Genomic DNA, 20,103 nt, shown 5'->3' with positions numbered 1-20,103 from the left:
TGCCAGCTGTGCATGCAGAAATGCAAATGATTGCCATGTGGCCAACAGTGGCATGTAACTGTTCAGTAAATCCACTATAGTAGGATATAACTTAAAAAAACAGCACAGCAGTTAACACTGGTCTACGATTTGTGGCATACTGTATTACTCCACCAGCCAGTCACAAAAGTAAACGAAATCAGCTTTTTGTTTGATTTTTTAAACAAGTCACATGTAAAAATTCTAGAGCTTATAACCTTTTTTTCTCATGATTAGCTTCTTTAAGTGACAAGAGAAGTTTTAACAACAGACTACTTTTTGTCATGCAGGAATCCTGTGCGCCGGTATAAATGCGGGCGAAGCTTCACTGCAAACTTGAGTTGTATCCGTATATAGCCAAAGTTTCCCATTAGTCTAATGCGTTTACAAAACAAAATGAATTTTTCATTTGAGAAAGAACAAAAATGCAACAAAGGCACGCTGCAACAGAGCAACCACAATGTGAGCTTCTCTTTATTGTTTTATACAATACAACAGCAAGTTGGGGTTTCCTGAGCAAGCACAATGCCGAAATGCTGCTTTCTGCAGTCGTGTAGGCACGCTGGTGTGAGCAGTGTTCTGCACGGCAGGACACAGAATGTGAACAAACTTCCCTATCAATTTCCCAATGGTTGGGTTAGGACAGCTTTACTGTGACAGAGAAAGAAGTATTGACTACCACAACCTGAGCCTAAGCTGCTTGGCCACTTAATTTGATGGTTAGGGAGATTTTTGAGAGTATGGGGGTGATAATAGAAGACAACAGAAAGCAGGTAAGACAAAAATGCCATAAAGAGGTCCGTACTCTTAAAAAAAAAGACAAGAAAAAGCAACTGGAATGCAAATGTGCAACATTCTCCGAGAAAGACGGCACACAAGCTGCCCTGTGAAATAAATGCCTGTTCTGCTGCTAGTGAGCCTTGGCCTTAGTGCACCAGTCATGGGCATTGGCAAAAAGTTTGGCCCAGGGTGAAACGTGGAACCCCTGGGTCTTCCACTTCTCGGGCACGTGAGCCCACTGCCAGGGCAAAGAGCAGCGCTCGGGGTGCGGCATGATGGCAAGGTGTCTGCCATCTTGTGAGCAGAGCGCAGCAATGCCACGGGGACTGCCATTGGGGTTGAGCGGATATTCCTCTGTTGCTTTGGCTGTGTCGTCAACATAACGCATTCCCACCAGCTGCTGTGCCTCTAGTTGGTCCAACACAGAGTCTTTCCGGAACTCAAATCGGCCTGCAAAAGAGGATGATGCAAATGGCAGCTGAAAAGGTTTTACACAGTGATGAAACAAATTTATGCTCGATTAGTGTATGACCTGCCTTGCTACATTCAAAACAGATTGAATGTAGCAAGGCAGGTCATACACTAATCGAGCATAAATTTGTGCAGTGCAAGGGCAGTAGTGTATGGGGTTTAATGTCCTGGAGCAAACAAATGCTGCAAAGGAGGGCTGCAGATTAATTTAGACCACCTGGGGTTCTTCAATGTGCGCCGCACAGCACACGGGTATTTTTCATTTCATCTTCACTGACATGTGGCTACTGCAGTCTAGATTCAATTCCGCAACCTTGCGCTCAGTAGCCAAGCACCAAAGCCACTGAGCCACCATAGCAGTGCAAGGTGGTATATTTAACACAGCATGGGTACAGAGCCAAAGTTATGTACAATGGCCATCAGCTCTAAAATTAGAATGCCTTTATTGAATGCACTAACTTTTTCTTGTGTTGATGCAAACACTCCTAAACAAGGGAACTCAAGTGCTTGCATGTATTCGTCAAAGGAAAATAAAATTCTTAACTGCTACACACCAGCTGGCAAAACTGGCACACAACAGCAGTATATCTTAGATGGATGGTTCTGCAAACAATAAATGAGATTTGCACCTTGTATACGTTAAGGTGCTGTCATTTACCACCTAGCATGCTTAAAAACCAAGAAAATAGCAGCAAGTAAAAAAGGCAATACTAATGTGCACCTAACAAAAGGCGTCAAACCCTTCTGTATAATGTATGTGACTAATACATACATAATGTGATGTAGTATCTATACAAGTGCGCACAGGTAAAGCATGAGTAACGGATGTGGAAGATTCACAAAAATATACACCTAAATATCTTCTAATTTGACGACTGACTCTTTTTAAAGGGACCCAGAAAGGGGGTCTCAATAAAGGTGCGATATGTCTGGGATGTTAAAAGACGACAGTTCATAATTATCCCCCAGCTAGAATTATTTTAATGCTTTTTGTGGAAGCTGTTATATGCAGACAAAATTTGAACTTCCATGTCTTCGTGCCTTTCCTTCTCTCGCATGCCAAAACAGCGGCGCTCCTCCGCCGGCCCCACTCACTCGGTCCCCTCCCTACCTCCGCCGGCTGCGGCGCGCGCGGAGTGGCCGCGGCCGCTGTAGCGCGTGACGTCTGAAAGATTTTGGCGCTGTGAACCAATGATAGCCCCCGGCTGCTGACGTCATTTGCAAGGCGCGACGTCGTCTGCCAGGTTTTCGTGCGAAAGCCCGGCACCACACGTCGCCGTGAGGTGCGAAAGCGGGAATTTTTAAAAATGTATTGTAAATTTCCCGCCCGCTTCTGAGGTCTCTTACGCGGCACGGACGCTCGGTGGCCTGTACTCTATCTACATAGCGCAAGCATTTTAAAGCCAAGCTCAAACACCCCTTTCTGTGGCCCTTTAAATGCATTTTGAATTTATATCTGATGTGAAAAGTGAAAGATGCTTTCACTCAATCAATGCTAGCTGTTTCTCATGTGGCACTTTCGAAACAGAACAACTTTTAAAATGCTTTATTTGAAACATGCACCACTCAAATGGTCATGTACAAAAACAGTCAAAATTTGTTTTCTAACTTATAACGAAGTGGAGAGGCAGCTAATTTCATTAGCTTTTGCCACAAGCTAGCCACCAACACGTCACAGGTGCACCTTTAACTGCACTTACCTCCGTAACAGAAGCTAATTGCTAAACATGGGCAAAAACTTTTGGTACAGCCAACTGTAGTGCTAATAATTTATCAATATAATTTTTGCTGAGGAATTAATGAATAGCTCAAACAACAAATGTGTTGCACTCCAGGAAGAGTCTGAAATAATTCCTATATGATGATGACACGCCTCTTATTACAGTCAAGAATATCATATGTTGCAAACTGTTTTATGAATTTATGACCAGAGTAAAGAATTATTACCTTCTCCGTGTGCAACCCAGACACCAAGCACAGAATTCTCCATTCCTTTGAGCATGACGGCAGGAGATGGCTCTATCTTCACTGTGCTGAACCGACACTCGAAGCGTCCAGACTTGTTGTGCAGGAGCTGGCAACCAGGTTCAATTGATCCAGATGCTGACAAAAAGTGACCAAAGAAACATGAGACTTAAGAAATGTGCATTAGTGCATAGTTTCACAAAAAGGCAATCAAAAGTCAGTTAAAAGTCCAACGAAAGAGAAAGTGGTAGCCAGTCAAGCCACGAATTTGGCTATTGTTACTTCCAATTCATTTCCTTATTTTTGTTGCAATAGCAGTGATCTAATATTTATGAAAAAATTAATGTGGATTAGCCCAGCTAATCCAGGATATACCAAGCAAAAGCGAGATTGAGGTCTCCAGTGGCCCACGGAGCCGGTTGTGCGCCTTTCCTTTCCTGAAAATGAATGGTCTTTGCAAAGTTGTCAACACCAATGAACTCTATGAAGGGCCCCTTGGCGCACTTGTTTTGTCTGGCTTTTGAGGAAAGGAAATGTCACAGTATCACAGTAACTGTCTTATATATCTCAGTGGACAGGGCACCATAAAGGAAGGGATAAAGGAGGGAGAGAAAGAGGAAAGAGAAAACTGAAAATCGAAAGTTGGATTTTGAGGAAAGGCTGGGCGCTGCAGGACTGAATGCCTGTGGCTCAACACCTGTGGCTCCGTGCTACTAATGGTGCATGCACACTAGTGACTAGGCAGCGAGAGAGAGAGGGAGGTGGAGGTGTTGACTAGTGTAGTGAAGCTTTTTGCTTCAAATACAAAGAAAGGCTGAGGGGGTTTCAGTGAGCGAACCAGATGGACAGCTGGTATTTGCAGCTAACCACATAGGCTAGCAATGTGGGTGCACTAATCAACCACTCATATATAGCCAGGTAGTCAAGGTATGACACAAATCACACAAAAAGACATGAATGGGAGACACTTCCAACTAAAGTTTATGTCCAGCTTCCAGCTAGACATACCTTACTGGTCAGGGTACAAAAGGTGGACTGACAGTTTGCTGTGTGATGTATAAGATGCAGAGTGATGTGAGCATGTACTTGTTGCTGTGTGGACCCTATTTATATTCTTCAGCCCTGCATGTCGCACCCTCCTAATCTGTCCTCCTCCCAACCCTCCCACCACTTGACCCGTGTGGTGCTGCGACTTGGCAGAGTGGATGCTACACAGCCCTGTCATCTGCATTACGCAGCGCCTCTGCACTCACACTTCCTTGGTGCTATTTGGGACAAGTCAATCCTTTCTTTGGGATAATTATTTGCTGCCAGTTAAGTCAGCCTTAAACTCCTAAAAAGCCTCAATGCCTTACATTCACTTTTACTTTTATACTCCCTCTCCTACTTTCACCATGCAGCAGGTTGTAAGAAGCTGGATGTTCTGGAAACATGTGTGCCATGCAACGCTGCTTGGACTCGTGCGCAACCATTGTTGTGTAGGACTGTGGTAAGCTCAGCATAATGGCAGAAACCAATAACTTCAGAATAATGCTTGGTCAACAAACTTTGTCAAGTGGAGGACAACAGTTCTGGAATAAATGATCTCGTTTAGCACCTGAGCGACCAGCTAAGCTGTGGAACGCACCTCCTCCAAGTGTCTGCCCCACGACAGACAATGAGCACCAAAGCGTAGAGCATCCTTTAGGAGAGCTGGTTGGTTTCCACCAGGTTTATAACCTCAACCTGAAACCACTGCACACTGGGTGGTACCAGAGCTTGAAAGCATGATCAGCAAGCATCGAAATCAAACTCCTGCAGTTTACAGTGCTATACATGTCATTTAAAGGTCTAGTTTACTCAGCGGTCATCACAACAGCTAAAAAATGTACTACAGGCAGAGATGCACTAGCTAACTGAACAGGAAGATGACACCACCGCATGTGTGCAGCAAGCACAAAAGTAATGCTTGGTTTGGTTTGGTTTTGTTTATGGGGGTTTAACGTCCCAAGGCGACTCAGGCTGACGCCGTATTGAAGGGCTCCGGAAATTTCGACCACCTGGGGTTCTTTAACGTTCACTGACATCGCACAGTACACGGGCCTCTAGAATTTCGCCTCCATCGAAATTCGACCGCCACGGCTGGGATCGAACCAGCGTCTTTCGGGTCAGTATAGCCGAGCGCCGTTACCACTCAGCCTACTCAGTCCACTCAGCACCGCGGCGGCTAAAAGTAATGCAAACATTAAGTGCACAGAAATGTAAAGGTCTAGAAATACAGAGCAGGCAAGGGCCAACTTACAGGTTGTGCATGGCGCAACCCAGCCCAGCAAGGCCATTAGTTGACAGCCATTGCAGATTCCAAGGCTGAAGGTGAGAGGATTGTCCTTGAAAGCAGCCAGCTGTGCAGCCAGCTTTTCATGAAACATCAAACTTGCCGCCCAGCCTACACCACAAAGCATAACATGAGCACAGGATGCTTGGCCACCAAGCAACTTTTTAAACAATGACAGCCACTTCACCCATGAAAGCTTGCAACATGTTCGCGATGAATACAAACCATACGTGCATTCTGTACTGCTGCGAGGTTTACAAACAAAACAACTGCACATTCAACATATAGGTTATAATTTTGTAAAACTTAAGAAACAAAAGCGAAAAGATGTTTTACCTCTGCCCATGGAGAGCAACTAATAACAGACCAATACAGAAAAGCAGAGGTTTGAGGTTCATTTACACATCTGCAATAGTACATCTTTGCAGCAGTATAAGGCATAACATGCACTTCATTGTTACAGGCTCACTGATTCAGCACCACTATTGAAACAGGGCTTTTTGTGGTAGCACAATAATACTGTTACGGGATGGAAGACGGGACTACATGACAGATGGCTAAAGCATGATTTAATGGTGATGGGCCTAGCGTGAGTGCTCCAGGCCGCACTACTGTCCACTTTGTCGTCTTTTAGTCTGTGACAATATGCTGTAGACATCCAGCACAAAACTGTGGGCCCCAAACTTTGATTGCAGTGTTTCTACGCATTACAGCTTTCAGCACTCACTGAGTCTAATGCTTTCAAAGAAGGCAATTTTGTGATGCATCAGGCAACCAAGGAGGATATGCTCTGTGAATATGTCAGCCAGTGCATGGCTTTGGTCATAGGCAATATCACTGCATGCTAGTAAAAGTACCAAGTGGTTAAAGTAATCTGAAAAAAAAAAAACTCAGATTTTTTGCCCTCTAATAATAATAAATAACAACAATAATAATAAAAGCTCCTAGATTTTCTGGCCCGCTCTGAAGCAAATAAGTTACGCTGATATATGCACCATGCTCATCAATTCTACACACCCCATGATAATGCCAGTCTTCGACCCACCTTGACAAAATTGTCATTCTAGCAGATCAACATTTCAGTTTCCAATATTTACGTGCAAAGGCAGTGGCAACAGTGTCTGCACCAGAGAAAGCCATCAACATAATTATCACTTTAAAACTAAACCAGTCGGGAAGAAACCCGGTGCACTTACTTATACTTTGAGACCTACTTCAGCCTATCGCAATACACTTCGCATTACAGCTCAGATGCAGTTATTGAACTGATTGCCATCCACCTCTAACTGGTTATCAACACCTAATAAAGATCTGCTCGACAGTGCAGGAACTTGATGGGTACTTGACCCTTGAGCTCCAAAAAAGATAAGCACTGGCCACAAGTTACTCTTTGACAAGTGGATGCCACTAAAAAAGCACGAAGCAGCATGCAGTGAATACACTTGACTTGACACACAGACAAATGCAAAAGATCATGAAGAGCAAGTTCAGAGCACTTGAAGAGGACAAGGTGGTGCAGCAGCAGGTCACTGGTAGACTTTAAGAAATCTAAATGTTTATTCTTCATAAGAACAGACTGCAAACACATGTATGTATGCGTTTCAAAAGTTCCCTTTTAGTATTTTATTTTATGGCACTTACAGAGCCAAAAATGATATTTGCCAGGCACCAAGAACACACGTAACATGCACAATAAAGCTATTCCTGGTGCATGACCAAAGGATGTCTCACAGAGTGAGAACTACCGTACATGCACACAGTCAGCTAGCGAGGGACAAAAAATAAAAAAAAACATTGCTCACCTCTGGCAGAGCCCAGCACGTCAGCATAACTGAAACCACCAGGGAAAACGAGGCCCCGGAAGCCATCCAGTGTGACGGCTCCCTCTAGAAGGTCAGTCATGGTGATGTCCCAGGCTTCAAAACCCGCCATATAGAATGAGGCAGCCATTTCTCTGTCACTGTTCACACCTTCCTCTCGAAGTACGGCAACACGCATCTGTGGGTCTAGGAAGCAAGATGAGTAAGTTTTTGTCCTAGCTGGCCTTGCAGTACGACCTCTTTGGTTGTTATATCTTTAAAGGGCAACTGAAGAGGTTCAAGAATTCGACGAGCTTAAAGGTGTTGAATTTGTGGTACATGCAGGTAAAGCATGTGAATTATTTTTAGGTTAACATTAGAAATGGTGATGTAATCACCTACTAAAAGCACAGCTGTGTTCAGGCTTCTGCGCTGTGCGCAGTGCCGGGTGAAGGGCACATGATGACATCATCTGTGGTTCATTTACAGATCAGAAACGCTTTCTTTAAAGGAAGAAAACCAATGCCATTGAAGGCAGCACCTGCGGAGCACTGTATGGCAGCATCAGACGACACACGTCTAGTTGCGGGTGAAGGCAGAGGAAATTTAGAATCTCCCTGTCCGTGACGTCATCACTGAGCTTCTCCGCACTGCTGCAACACAGCGAGGAGAAGCCTGAGTTGCAATTGTCTATGTCACCGTTTTTAATGCTAGTGCAAAAATATTTGGCATGCTTTACCTACAACCTATATAGATCTGAATCCTTGAATAATGTGAAATTCTCAAAAAGTGATGCAGCTGTGATATAAGGCAGGTTTAAACATCAAGGCTGAGACAGGCTTTAAGCTAATACATCACACTGTTTTATAAGAATGTTCTTCTGCTGAGCCAGAAGTTACAAGACAAATTTTTACAAAATGTACCACCACAATAATTCTCACACACTGACGTGCAGCGTTTCTTCTGTGGATTATGACTTTTCAGCGCTCACTTCCCTCTTTCCCTCTAGCTAGCTAGCTGGAACACACTGCCTTCTCTCTCTCTCTCTCCCAGTGCAAATATAGGAAAGTTGGCTAGCCAGAAATGTTACGCAGATCAGTCAATTCACCCTAGACAGGACGTGCAAAAACAACACATACAACTTAGGAACATGTACAAAACTTGTAGCAAAGTCTAGAGCACTGGCAACTGATACGGCAAGCAAAGCAAAAGCCAGCCACAGACCATTTTATTTTCAAGCAAATTTCTGGATTCGGCAGCTGTTCAGCTCGCACTAATTGTGACTTTCAGATGTCTGCACAAATTTAGAGAGACAAAGCAAAGGAAAATTTTTCCCTGTTTGGTGTCTCATCTCCAAAGACAGTAGGTGTAAGCTTAAAATTTCTAGCATTCAGTGGTTGAGTGCCCGCTTGACACTACATGAGGAAATTGAGTTGTGCCCTATACTATATCCTCCTATTACAGCTCCTACATCTGTACTGTTCTTTGATGCAACCGCCCTGTACATGAACTTTGTGCTCAAAAAGCCAGTAGGTTCCATGCAATAGAATGACGAAAAGATTGCGGTAAAGAGCTTGCTAAGACTTGCCAGGGTTGCGTCGTGGAATGTCTAAGCTGAAGGTCAGCTTGTATGGAGGTGCAGTCCGTTTCAGAAGTCCCTGTCGCTCTTGAGCAGCGCACTTGGGGTCACACTGATGGAGCTCCAACTGGTAGCTAGTCTCCTCCCAGCTGTCGCGCAGCTCACCCACAGTTCCACAGATGACTTCAGTGCTGTCGACCTTCACAAGGACCTGCAATTACAGGCGGTCTTTTTACGTGACTTGGCATTTCCTTGGAACCATGTTTTAGCGCTCTGTCCTATCTTCTTCTTCTTCCTGTTTTGTGTTCGCACTGCTGATACATATGGATCGCAACCAACTAGCCCAGCAGATGGTGTTATTCATGTTTTGGTCTAAGCAAGAGACCACATTTTCCGCTCTGTTTTAATGGTACAGTGGTTTTCAAGTAGGTGCCTTAATGAGCACTTTTGAGCTTTTGAAGCCATCCGTGGCAGAGATCCCTTGTTCATCACTGACGATCGTAAACTGTAATGTCTGAATAAAGACAGATGAGGTCTGTACGTGTCCAGTCAAGTTTAACATGAAAATCAAAGGAAGCCTCTTCTAAATTTGCACGTACAGTTCATGGAAAATATTTAAGACTAGTTCTGAAGTGTGGCGGCAACACAAGTTGGCAAATAGCTAAGCTACATGGCTAAAGGTTGTTTTAATAGCCTCACTTATACATGTTTCAGGGTAAAAAGAACCGCGACAGGAACAAGACATGGGAAGAGAAGTGGACAGGATCAGTGGAAACTAGCAACTGGGGTTTATTGGAAACAACGTGGTCCAGCAAAACTGTGCGCTTGAGCAGCCGTATCACAACACAGTAAGGTGAACGTCCGTGGCAGAATTCCGGCAAAATGGCCTTGAAAGCTAACGAAAAACAAAAGCGTTTAGCTTTTGCATACCTATCTCATCATGAACCCAATCTTCTTATCTAGAAGAGGCACATAAATCTCACTAACACATGTGTCTAGTCCAAGTTTGCGCATGCATGCAACTTCTAAAATTTCCCTTTCTAGCCTAGACTGTCCCCTCCCAATGACAGTAGCTTTTTTTTGCTCAGGGTAGCACCCTTGGCATTCCCTGCAATGTTGTCGAAGATTGGCGCTATTGTCCGGTTTCAGGGACCGAAAACGCTGACGCAGCTTGTCGTTTAAGCATTGGTCTGTCTGGCCGACATAAACTCTGCCGCATCACAGCTTAAACTGGTACACCACTTCCGTAGCACAGCACACGTACTGGTACTTGTGCTTGCTAGTACAGTGGTGCCAATCTCCTAAAACATTGCAGGGAATGCCAAGGGTGCTACCCCGAGCTGAACCAAGCTACTGTCATCGGATGGGAAAGTCTAGACTAGAAAAGGAAATTTTAGTAGCGGCATGCATGTGCAAACTTGGACTAGACACACGTGTTAGTGAGCCTTTTGTGGCTCTTCTAGATAAGAAGATTCGGTTCATGGCAAGATAAGTACGCTTTTTTCTTCGTGCCTCTTGCTTTTGTTTTTCATTAGTTTTTAAGGTCATTTTGCCTGAATTCTGTCAGTGACGCTTATTTTACTCTGAATTCTCGTTTGGGAAAGTTGGTGATTATTCATGTTGACTTCACAACGCGAAACAGACAAGGATGGAAGACACGAAACAACGGGGACGGGCACCTTACACAAGTGATGGCTTGATCTTGCTTAATTTTTAGGATACGAAAGGTGCCCGCCCCTGTAATTTCTTGTCTTTTGTCCTTGTCTGTTTTGCACTGTGAAGTCAACATGCACCCTACTTTACTGCGATACAGTTTGTGCAGGCTGTATACTGAGCCATTTCCTTTCCCTAAAAACCAATTTTCATTTTCATTTCACATCGGGCCAACTGGCCTAGAACTTCGCCATGTCCATCTTGATCACTTATGCATATTGAAAGGCAGCTATATACTTTAAACTTAAAATTATTTGCGATGTCCTTTCATCTCAGTTGCACTTCTTGCTGCAAACCCACAGCTGGTGTTTTCTGCCATCACTGAATTTTACAGCGCGATTTGAAACAGGGACAAAGGAAGACGGACGAGGACGAGCGCTGTCCTGTTTTCCTTTGTCCCTGTTTCAAATCATGCAGTATTACTCAATGCTGGGCACTTTTATTAATGCAAAAGCATTATATGGCTCAGTTGTGTGCACAAACCTTGTCCACAAAATGTGTCCACACGATGACGCCACTCCAGACGAATGAATGTGTAAGTGTTTAATGATAATGAGTAATAACTTTATGGTGTTATATGCCGTGATGAAGAATGATGCTGTCAAATTGTTAATTAGTAAAAACAATCAAGAATTTTTTTTCTCTAATTAAGAAAAATGAGTTATTTAATAAAATGAAAAACAATGACGTCATCACTAATTAATGATGGGAAGGGAAGCGCCAGCGTGGCTTTCAGGTATGACCAACAGATATCCTAGGTTCGAATGAAATCCCGGCGATGTCACAACTGGTTGAACACAATGTGGTGGTAGTATTCCCGAACACATTCACCAAAATTTTCAGCAACCGTTCATTGTACAGCATTCTGAGTGGTGTCATAGCATTTCTCTCTGCATACAGCTTACATGCTTTAGTCAAGTTGGAGGCCAGCTTGCAACAGGGTTCAGACCAATAATATATGCACCTTCATGCATACTTTCAGAAACTTGCGACAGGGGTTTAGACAGTAAAGGCCGAGTTTGGGCGAGTTGGTTTACCATGCTGAACGTAAAAGCACAAAAAACAAGGACGTAGAATAATACACACAACACGAGCGCTCACTTCCAACTGATCTTTATTACATGCAACGGGATGACTGTGTAAGTGCTCCGTCAATTCTGCTCTCACAAAAAGAGATTTCCTATCTTTTATCATTCAAGCGTGACGCTCGATGACTCATCTATCTTTCTCTACTCTGTAGTAATGCCTTGCAGGCATTATCGAGAGTATAAAGATCTGTTTCTTGCATGTAATAAAGATCAGTAGGAAGTGAGCGCTCGTGTTGTGTGTCTTATTCTACGTCCTTGTTTTTTGCGCTTTTACGTTCAGCATTCAGGTTTAGACAGATGACATATACCTTCAGTTGCACCCTTTAGGCCCGAGGGTTGAGATGTCAGCTGAGCTGGCAAGATTTGAGAGCTACTGCGTTCTTTCCTTTCCTCAAAACACATGCTTTCACATTCCTCAATTTTTTTTCTTTCTTTCTCTTGTCTATTGCAGCATATGTATTACTCAATGGATTGCCAACTCGCCCAATTGGTTCAGTTCTAGCCTGCCATCGCTGTTACTTACCAATGCTCAACACGCACGCACGTATATATTTTGGAAACGTGTCTATTGTGGCCAGGTTTTAGCAGTGTCAAATTTCAAGCATGATATCAAAGTATCTGCAAATGCATATTTACTTACTACACATATTACTGCCGTCATTTCCAAATGATTTTAGAAGAGACAGATTAAAAAAATCGGAGAAAAAAAATTGTATGTTCCATTTGATGGCACATGAAAGCAGTAAACATTGTTTTTTTTTTGTCAGTAGGCTGCAAGTTTAAACCTATCTGCTCTTACACATTTGTTAACTTTTTTTGTTTATGCTGTTACAACGGTGGCCACAGGTACCATGTGTAGTGACATGGGTAACATGAACATTAAACAAAACGCAAGTGGGACAACAGACACAAAATGCAAAAGCATTAGTGGTCAAATAGGAAATACACAGGTTGGGTTCGTAAACACTTTTGCACCTGCCATCAGTTTCCCTCAACTAAGGTCTCATTTTGCTGCTCACATTTCATTTGAAGCTGATCATACATCACAAAAGCAGTTTTCTGCAGCTATGTTGAAACCTGTAGCAAGGTGGGCTTTTTCAATACATATCTATGTATTGAAAAAGCCTGCCTTGCTGACCATCATCTGTTTGCTTGCCCCTTAGCCATCCTCAATCGATCCACAATGCCCCAGCCCCCCGCTCCCCTGTCACATATATTAAGGAGCCTAAATTAGGTTTTAAAGGAAAGAGGAGTGAAGAAGACAACTGGATTAGCCGAAGAATAAAGAAGATGAAGAAGCATTCGGTGAGGTGGAGAGAGATGATTGGTGGAGAAGCATTCGGTGAGGCGGAGAGAGATGATTGGTGAAGAGAAGAAGAAGAGACAACAAGGCTAACGTGGACTAACGCCAAGACTATAAAAGGGCGAGGGAGAGCGACGCACGGGGGGAAGAACAGAGAAGCAGAGGCTCCGGCGGGTCAGGGACGCACCAGCTGGAAAAGAGCGACGCCGGCTACTGCTCCGGTGGGCTCGCGTTCTACGGCTTCGCATCGTGGACTTCCTGCCGTGCTTGAGCCCGTTCCGGGGAGTCAAAGGAGGACGCTACCACCTGCTACGGCCAGGGGTGTCTCTAGCGCTGTTGCCACCCATCCGGGTGATGCCCCCAACACCAACAACACCGGCATCACTTCCACGGGCGCTTGGACCGGGAGCTTATACGACGCAGCCAGCGACGCCGCCAGCAATGCCCGCCCAAGCACGTCGAACGCCGCCTCGACACCGGCTACTGGATCCATACAACGCCGCAGCCGCATCGAACCAACCGTGAGCACGAACGCCGACTGCTACGGGTAGGACACTAGTAGTAGACGCTGGTAGCAGTGTTCCCGGGTCGGGTCGTGTGTATTTATAGTCTTTGTGTTTTGTGTTAGCTTTGTTAGTTTTGTGTGCTAGTGTGTATCACGTAGGGTGTATTATATGTGCGTCTGTGTGGGTACACCTGTCGCCTAGTCCATTCTTTCAGTCGGAGTGTTATTCGGGGAGATCCGTGACAAAGATAACTGGCGAGCCTGTGCCAGGATTCATTTCCTTTTTTCTTCTTGCTTTGTCTCGGATCTTTCCGGAGAAAGTATGGATTTGGCAAAACGTTAGAACTGGCGTTCAAGCTAGGGTTAAGCAAAAAAGAGGCGATGCATCTCTATGAGGAGGAAAGAAAGAGGCAGAGAGAGGAGACATATAAGCAGAGAGAGGAAAGGGAGGAAGCACGTGCAGATGCTCGCGAGACAGAAGAGCGAGAATAGAAAAGAGCTCGCGAGGCAGAAGAGGGAGAATAGAAAAGAGCTCGGGAGGCAGAGAGAAGAGCTCGCGAGGCAGAAGAACAGGTGAAATGAAGGATAGAACGGGAGAAGGAGTTTATTTTGTGGAAACGGGCGCATGTGGGATATGAGATCACGGACAATGATCAGCGTTCCTTAGCGGGTGCAAAATCTCCTAGACCGGTCAGAGTTTGCCCAAGAAAGCTGATGGCTCCATTCGATGACAAAAGAGTTGATCTGGACGCATATCTGCAACGATTCGATCAGATAGCTTTGAGGCAAGGCTGGGAGCGCAGTGAATGGGCCACGGCATTGAGCATGTGTTTAGTCGGAGAGGCGCTGAATGTTTTTGGAAGGATGCCTGCTGCTGATTCCATGGACTACGAGAAAGTCAAAAAGGCGCTCCTCCAAAGATTCAGGCTTACGGCAGAGGGTTTTCGTGAGAGATTTTGCACCCGAAACCTAAGGATTCGGAAACCGCTAAGCAGTTTTCCTGCAGGCTAACCAACTATTTTGATAGGTGGCTGGATATGTCAAACACAAAAAAGAGTTTTGAAGGAGTACGTGACAAGCTGGTCACAGAGCAATTTTTAGCGTGTTGCAGCTCAAAGCTAGCGCTATTCCTGAAAGAAAGAAAGTTGTGTTCATTGGAAGAGTTCGCCGACACTGCAGACCAATTCCTCGAGGCTCAAGAACCAAGAAATTTGAGTAAGGCAAAGGAGGAAACCCAAAAGACCCAAGAGACAGATGCGGCAAAACCAAGAGCATATCGGCGCATCTCAGGCGCCAATAAGGTGTTTTCTCTGCGGCAAGGTGGGACATCATGCAGCTGACTGTCGGAATAGTAGCGCTGCCCAAAAAACACAGGTTGTATGTCAAGGTTGTAAGAGGAGGGGTCATACTCTGGATGAGTGCCGATACAGAACGCAGGACCAAGCTGCATGCGTTGTCGACTCTAGTGTAGAACATGTCATGCCACCCGAAGTTCCACAGCTGAAAGGAGAGAAAACGCTGCTAGAAAATGAGGCAGTGAGTGGAACACCCAAGTCGAAAGCAGCAATGCCGGTGGTGGTTGGGCAAATAGGGGACCGTCCTATATTGGTGCTTAGAGACAGCGGAGCCAATACAGTCTTGGTTCGGAGAAGCCTGGTAAAGGACGAGGATCTTACAGGGGAAGCGTCGGCCGTCATTTTTGTAGATAGCACACTAAGGTACCTTCCTGAAGCCAGGATTCTTGAGTCCATGCCATATTATACGGGCAGGTAGTGGCAAAATGCATAGACCAACCCATCTACGATCTCATCTTGGGAAACATTACGGGTGCAAGAAGTGTCGAAGACCCCGATCCCGAGTGGAGGATGCTCGACGTTGAAGGACATCCAAAGGAGAAAAGGCCCGCGACAGCTCAGACGGGTGCAGTCAGTCTCTCGTCGGCAGTGGAGACAAGAGCTCAAGCGACAGCCCGAGCAAAGCAGCATCCGCTCTTTACTCCTGTTACGATGGGTCTGAGCATAACACCGGGCGAAACTGCAATTAGGCAAAAAGAAGACCCGAGCTTGAAGGCCTGCTTCGAAAGAGTCGGGGAAAAAGTGAAAAGAAAGAAGAGTCGTACGTCATTCGAATATCAATTGGTAATTTGTCTTCTGCACAGGGAGTGCATATTTAGTTCAGGAAGGCGGGTCCAACAGCTGCTGTTACCAAGAGATATGCGAGAGACCGTGCTACACTTAGCGCACGGTGTCTAGGATCACCTAGGAGTTCTTTTGGCCAGGTGTTCAGAGTGACGTTAAGCGCTTTGTTTGCTCATGTGACGTGTGCCAGCGCACAGTTCCGAAGGGAAGAGTTGGTCCCGTACCTCTGGGCAAGATGCCAGCCATCGACCTACCGTTTCAGTGAGTGGCGATTGACATTGTGGGGCCAATCTATCCAGTATCCGCCAAAGGCAATAGATATGTGCTTATTCTGGTTGACATGGCCACTCGTTATCCTGACGCTATTCCACTGAGAACTATTGACAGTAACCAAGGGGTGGAGGGTCTTGTGGAAATGTTTTCGCGTTATGGGTTCCCGAGGGAGTGAGTGAGTGAATAAACTTTATTGCTCTAATAAAGGAGTCTTGCTGCTTGCCCGAAGATTGCCGATGTCTTCCAGGCTGAGCGTGGTTGGCGCCCCTAGTCCAAGGTACCACTGTTCCTGGCCATCCAGTATGCGTGGCTCACTAGGTCTCATTGGACCTTGAGCTGGCTGCTGGTTGGCCGTTCCGCTAACAGTAGGATGCTAGTAGTAGACGCTGGTAGCAGTGTCCCCGGGTCGTGTGTATTTATAGTCTGTGTTTTGTGTTAGCTTTGTTAGTTTTGTGTGCTAGTGTGTGTGTGTCACGTAGGGTGTATTAAATGTGCGTCTGTGTGGGTACACCTGTCGCCTAGTCCATTCTTTTGGTCCGAGTGTTATTCGGGGAGATCCGTGACATCCCCACTGATGAGGCTGGCTCACATCAACCAGCTGGCTCTTATCGCTTAATGAGAATGTGTATCTAGGGTCTTTATTTGACCTTGAATGAAGTCATCTCTCTCTCTTATCATTTTGTGCCAGTTAGTAACAATATCACTCCCACTCACTAAGTTATTGTGGTAGCTTCATAACAAAACTGACAGAATTAAGGAACAGTTACTACCTCCACTCGATTTATTTCAGACAAAGCAGTCAATGCTGCCCAAGCTAGCGTGCCTGTTTGAGCAGGCTAAGTACAAGCCCAGAAAGTAGCTTGCCATACAACCAAAGTGAAAACGAGCACATCTGTTGAGAAAAATCTTAAGTGCTGCGACTGGCGACCTCCTGGACTTCGTTTTACCTCTTGCCGTGTTTTCGTCCTACAACTCATCAAGACTCTGAGAAGTAAGAATTACATCTCGTGGTCTATGATATGCAGCAGCTAGGCGGGTGAGTTGATGATACATATTCAAAAGTGACAGCGCGAGAAATGGAGACGAAAGGTAGAAAAACACAGGACAAGCACTGGCTCTCAACTGAGGTTTATTCACAGGAAACAGACAGATATAAGGGACCGGGCAACAACCAAACAACAATGCCACAAGGCACGTGTTACTACGTTGGGTCAAGATAGGCAACCTCACTATCGTGCAGGAGCAGCAGAGATCATTTGCTGACGCGCAGTCTCGGTTTTCTCTTCATTTGGCATGCTCTGGTAAGTCACACTATAGCGACATATTGTATAAACACCCTCACCAACTGACCAGAGAAATCTTCAAAGCCTACCAAATGAAGAAAAAAACCGAGATTGTGCGTCAGCAAACCACCTCTGCTCCTGTGTGATAGGTTGCCTATCTTGACCCTGCGTAGTAACACGTGCCTTGAGGCTTTGTTGTTTGGTTGTTGCCTGGTCCCTTATATCTGTCTGTTTCCTGTGAATAAACTTCAGTTGAGAGTCAGCGCTTGTCCTGTGTTTTTCTACCCTTCGTTTCCGTTTTTCGTGCTGTTATCTTTGAGCATGATACGCAGCTAGTAGGGCAAGTCGCTCTTATGCCATCCACACCTAAAAAGTAGTTCACAGTTGGTGAAAATTATAGCCATAGGGCCCGAACAATGCGTGCCTCACACCTTCAACCACAATTTTCAATGCTAGCACTTCGTTTTATACCTCTCTTCGTATTTACCAAAGCTTTGCGAAGAACGAAGGATATGTGGCGGAGTAATATGGCCTCACGGACACAGTACTTCCCAGCCTCCACAGCATTGTTTGCTATGTTTGGAACAGTTACCTCTACCGGTACTTTAAGTTTTAAATTTTTGCAGCAATTTGGCCAGACCAATTACTGCAAGATTACAAAATAAACATGAAATAAACCTTTAGACATGGTGAAATCACTGCAGTTCTTTACCTTGGCTTGAGGACCAAAGACCTTGCTGTGACCAATGGGAACACAGTACACTCCAACCTTCTGGTATGCTTCGAGGATGCGCTTTTCATCGGCGGGATTGGCCTCGAGCAGCCAGCCAACCTCCTCATGGAAGAGAGCTTCAAGGACATTGCCAGCACCTCCTGAAGGCACATTCACGTCCAACCCACAATTGCCCGCAAATGCCATTTCCAGCAGGCATGTTATAAGGCCACCATCACTGATGTCATGCCCTGCCTTTAGGACACCACCTAAAAGAGGTAAAACCCAAAGTTTCAGCTTGAATGCCTCAAAGATGCTTTCAACAGTGCAGAATGCAAATGGGATCAGGTGTTAAGCTTTCATAACCATATGAATGACTGAAATGCAATTGTGCAATTACATTGACGGAAGGTCCCAATACAATCACTGATTATAGAACCTCCTTCTATAACATCATGCAATAAACTTTATTTGAAATGAGCTGCGAGTTATTGCTCAGCCCTTTATTCTTACACTGCACACAGTGTTGCAATGGCATTCTTGTCAAAGAAGAATGCTTTGAACAATAAGCTATACTGACTGACAGGTAACAATATTTGTGCGTGTATTTCATCCCACAAAACGCAAAACCTCCACACAACGTCCTCATCTCAAACAGGACATCCTCAGGACCTTTTGAATGCATCGATCATGGCCAAACAACCTCGAAAGGATGTCCTCAGTTTGTACGCTGCTTGACGACGGAAGGATAAAAATTTCTCAAATGTCGTACCAATGTCCCCTCACAAGGCAATATTGCGGGATCGCACTGAAATCAAGCCCACTTTATCTCACACACACGGCTCTCATTACATAAAACTACAGGCTCAGTTAAAAGAAATTTGTGTGCAATAGTGGCATAATAAACAGAATAACTTTGACCCAGAAAACGATATGTCTTCAGGGTATATCTTAAAACATTTGATGTGTAAGGAGAGACATGAGTCTTGAAATAATAAAAAAATGCAAAAATTTTGATTTTTCAAAAATGGCACATTTGAATACAATATTTATTTATTTATTGATACCTCAAAGGCCCCATTACATGAGGGGTGCACGTGGAGTATGGCAATAAGGGTTACAGGTGATTTTACTGGAGATTTTCGATAAGTACCTACCTACAAAGTTTCAAGGTCTCATTCAACCTCAAACTACTAAAAAATTGATATAATTGACGCCTCCAAAGAAGTGAAAAAAGCGAGTTCAGAGCAAAATGCAGCAGCACTTGGCACCTTTCGCTTCTCGCAACCGCATCCCCGATGGCTGCCGTTGAGGTCTTATTCAAAAGCTGGCGCCCTATCCTACATGCTGGTATTACTTACCATTGTGAAATCCTCTTAGAACGTCTGCATTTCACCATTTTCTGAGGCCTCTACAATGACCTCCGAATAGCTGGAGCGCGCACTTCAAATGCTATTTTCTCAGCTTTGCATTTTTTGCCAACATGACTATCCTTATTGAAGTTTTGTTACGTTTTTATGGTGCAATATCGCTTAATTTTGTATCGTCGAATTCAGAAAGAAGTGAACTATGGAGCTATATGCTTTTTTTTTTTATGGCTGAGTCGAAGATATCAAATTTTCTGAAAAATAATGTCACTTAATTATATTTGGTAATTATGGAGCTTTGACATAACTGAACATTTTTATAGGATAATGTATCTCAATAACAATATAAATAGCATTGCTGTGCATGGCAGGTTTCTGAGCTGCAGCCACATTTCAATCGGAACCAAAAAATAACGAGGAAAAGTGTCTTCATAACCTATAAGAAATTACCAAATTAGGCTTGAGTTATTTTGCAATATGTAACTAATAAAGATATATCAAAACCAATTATATTTTTAAAAACAGGAGGAAGAAATACATACACAAGCTTACTTGCATTATAATATTTCTAATAATAAACATTTTCATTTTAAGACCTATGTCTCCCCTCAATCAGAACCTGCGCACTGCCCGTTACTGGTAGGGCTGGACTTAGATTTTCAGCCCACAGTAGTTGTAGAGTGATTTTGCCATTGAGAGGGCAAAATTAAAGTCCAGACAGAGCTATAGCTGCCATTGTAAGAAAATACTGCATGAACACTAACCCATGGGCACTGATAAAGTGGTGGTCAGGCT

General features: G+C 44.5%; 1 protein-coding gene across 1 annotated transcript in view; it reads right to left on the bottom strand.

The window, feature by feature from the left end:
* Positions 1 to 455: 455 nt before the first annotated feature.
* The window catches only part of Pfas (phosphoribosylformylglycinamidine synthase), a 59,101-nt gene continuing 39,453 nt past the window's right edge, over positions 456 to 20,103 (bottom strand). Inside the window, exons 18-23 of the mRNA XM_077663557.1 lie at positions 17,942 to 18,210; positions 8,936 to 9,137; positions 7,351 to 7,554; positions 5,516 to 5,659; positions 3,217 to 3,372; positions 456 to 1,248 (exon numbers count right to left, since the gene is read on the bottom strand). Of these exons, the coding sequence (XP_077519683.1) occupies positions 929 to 1,248; positions 3,217 to 3,372; positions 5,516 to 5,659; positions 7,351 to 7,554; positions 8,936 to 9,137; positions 17,942 to 18,210 (1,295 nt within the window). The 3' untranslated portion in view covers positions 456 to 928. The remainder of the gene's footprint in view (positions 1,249 to 3,216; positions 3,373 to 5,515; positions 5,660 to 7,350; positions 7,555 to 8,935; positions 9,138 to 17,941; positions 18,211 to 20,103) is intronic.

Source organism: Amblyomma americanum, chromosome 4, assembly GCF_052857255.1.
Source record: "Amblyomma americanum isolate KBUSLIRL-KWMA chromosome 4, ASM5285725v1, whole genome shotgun sequence".
Classification (NCBI taxonomy): Eukaryota; Metazoa; Arthropoda; class Arachnida; order Ixodida; family Ixodidae; genus Amblyomma; species Amblyomma americanum.
This window is presented reverse-complemented; position numbering and strand designations above follow the sequence as displayed.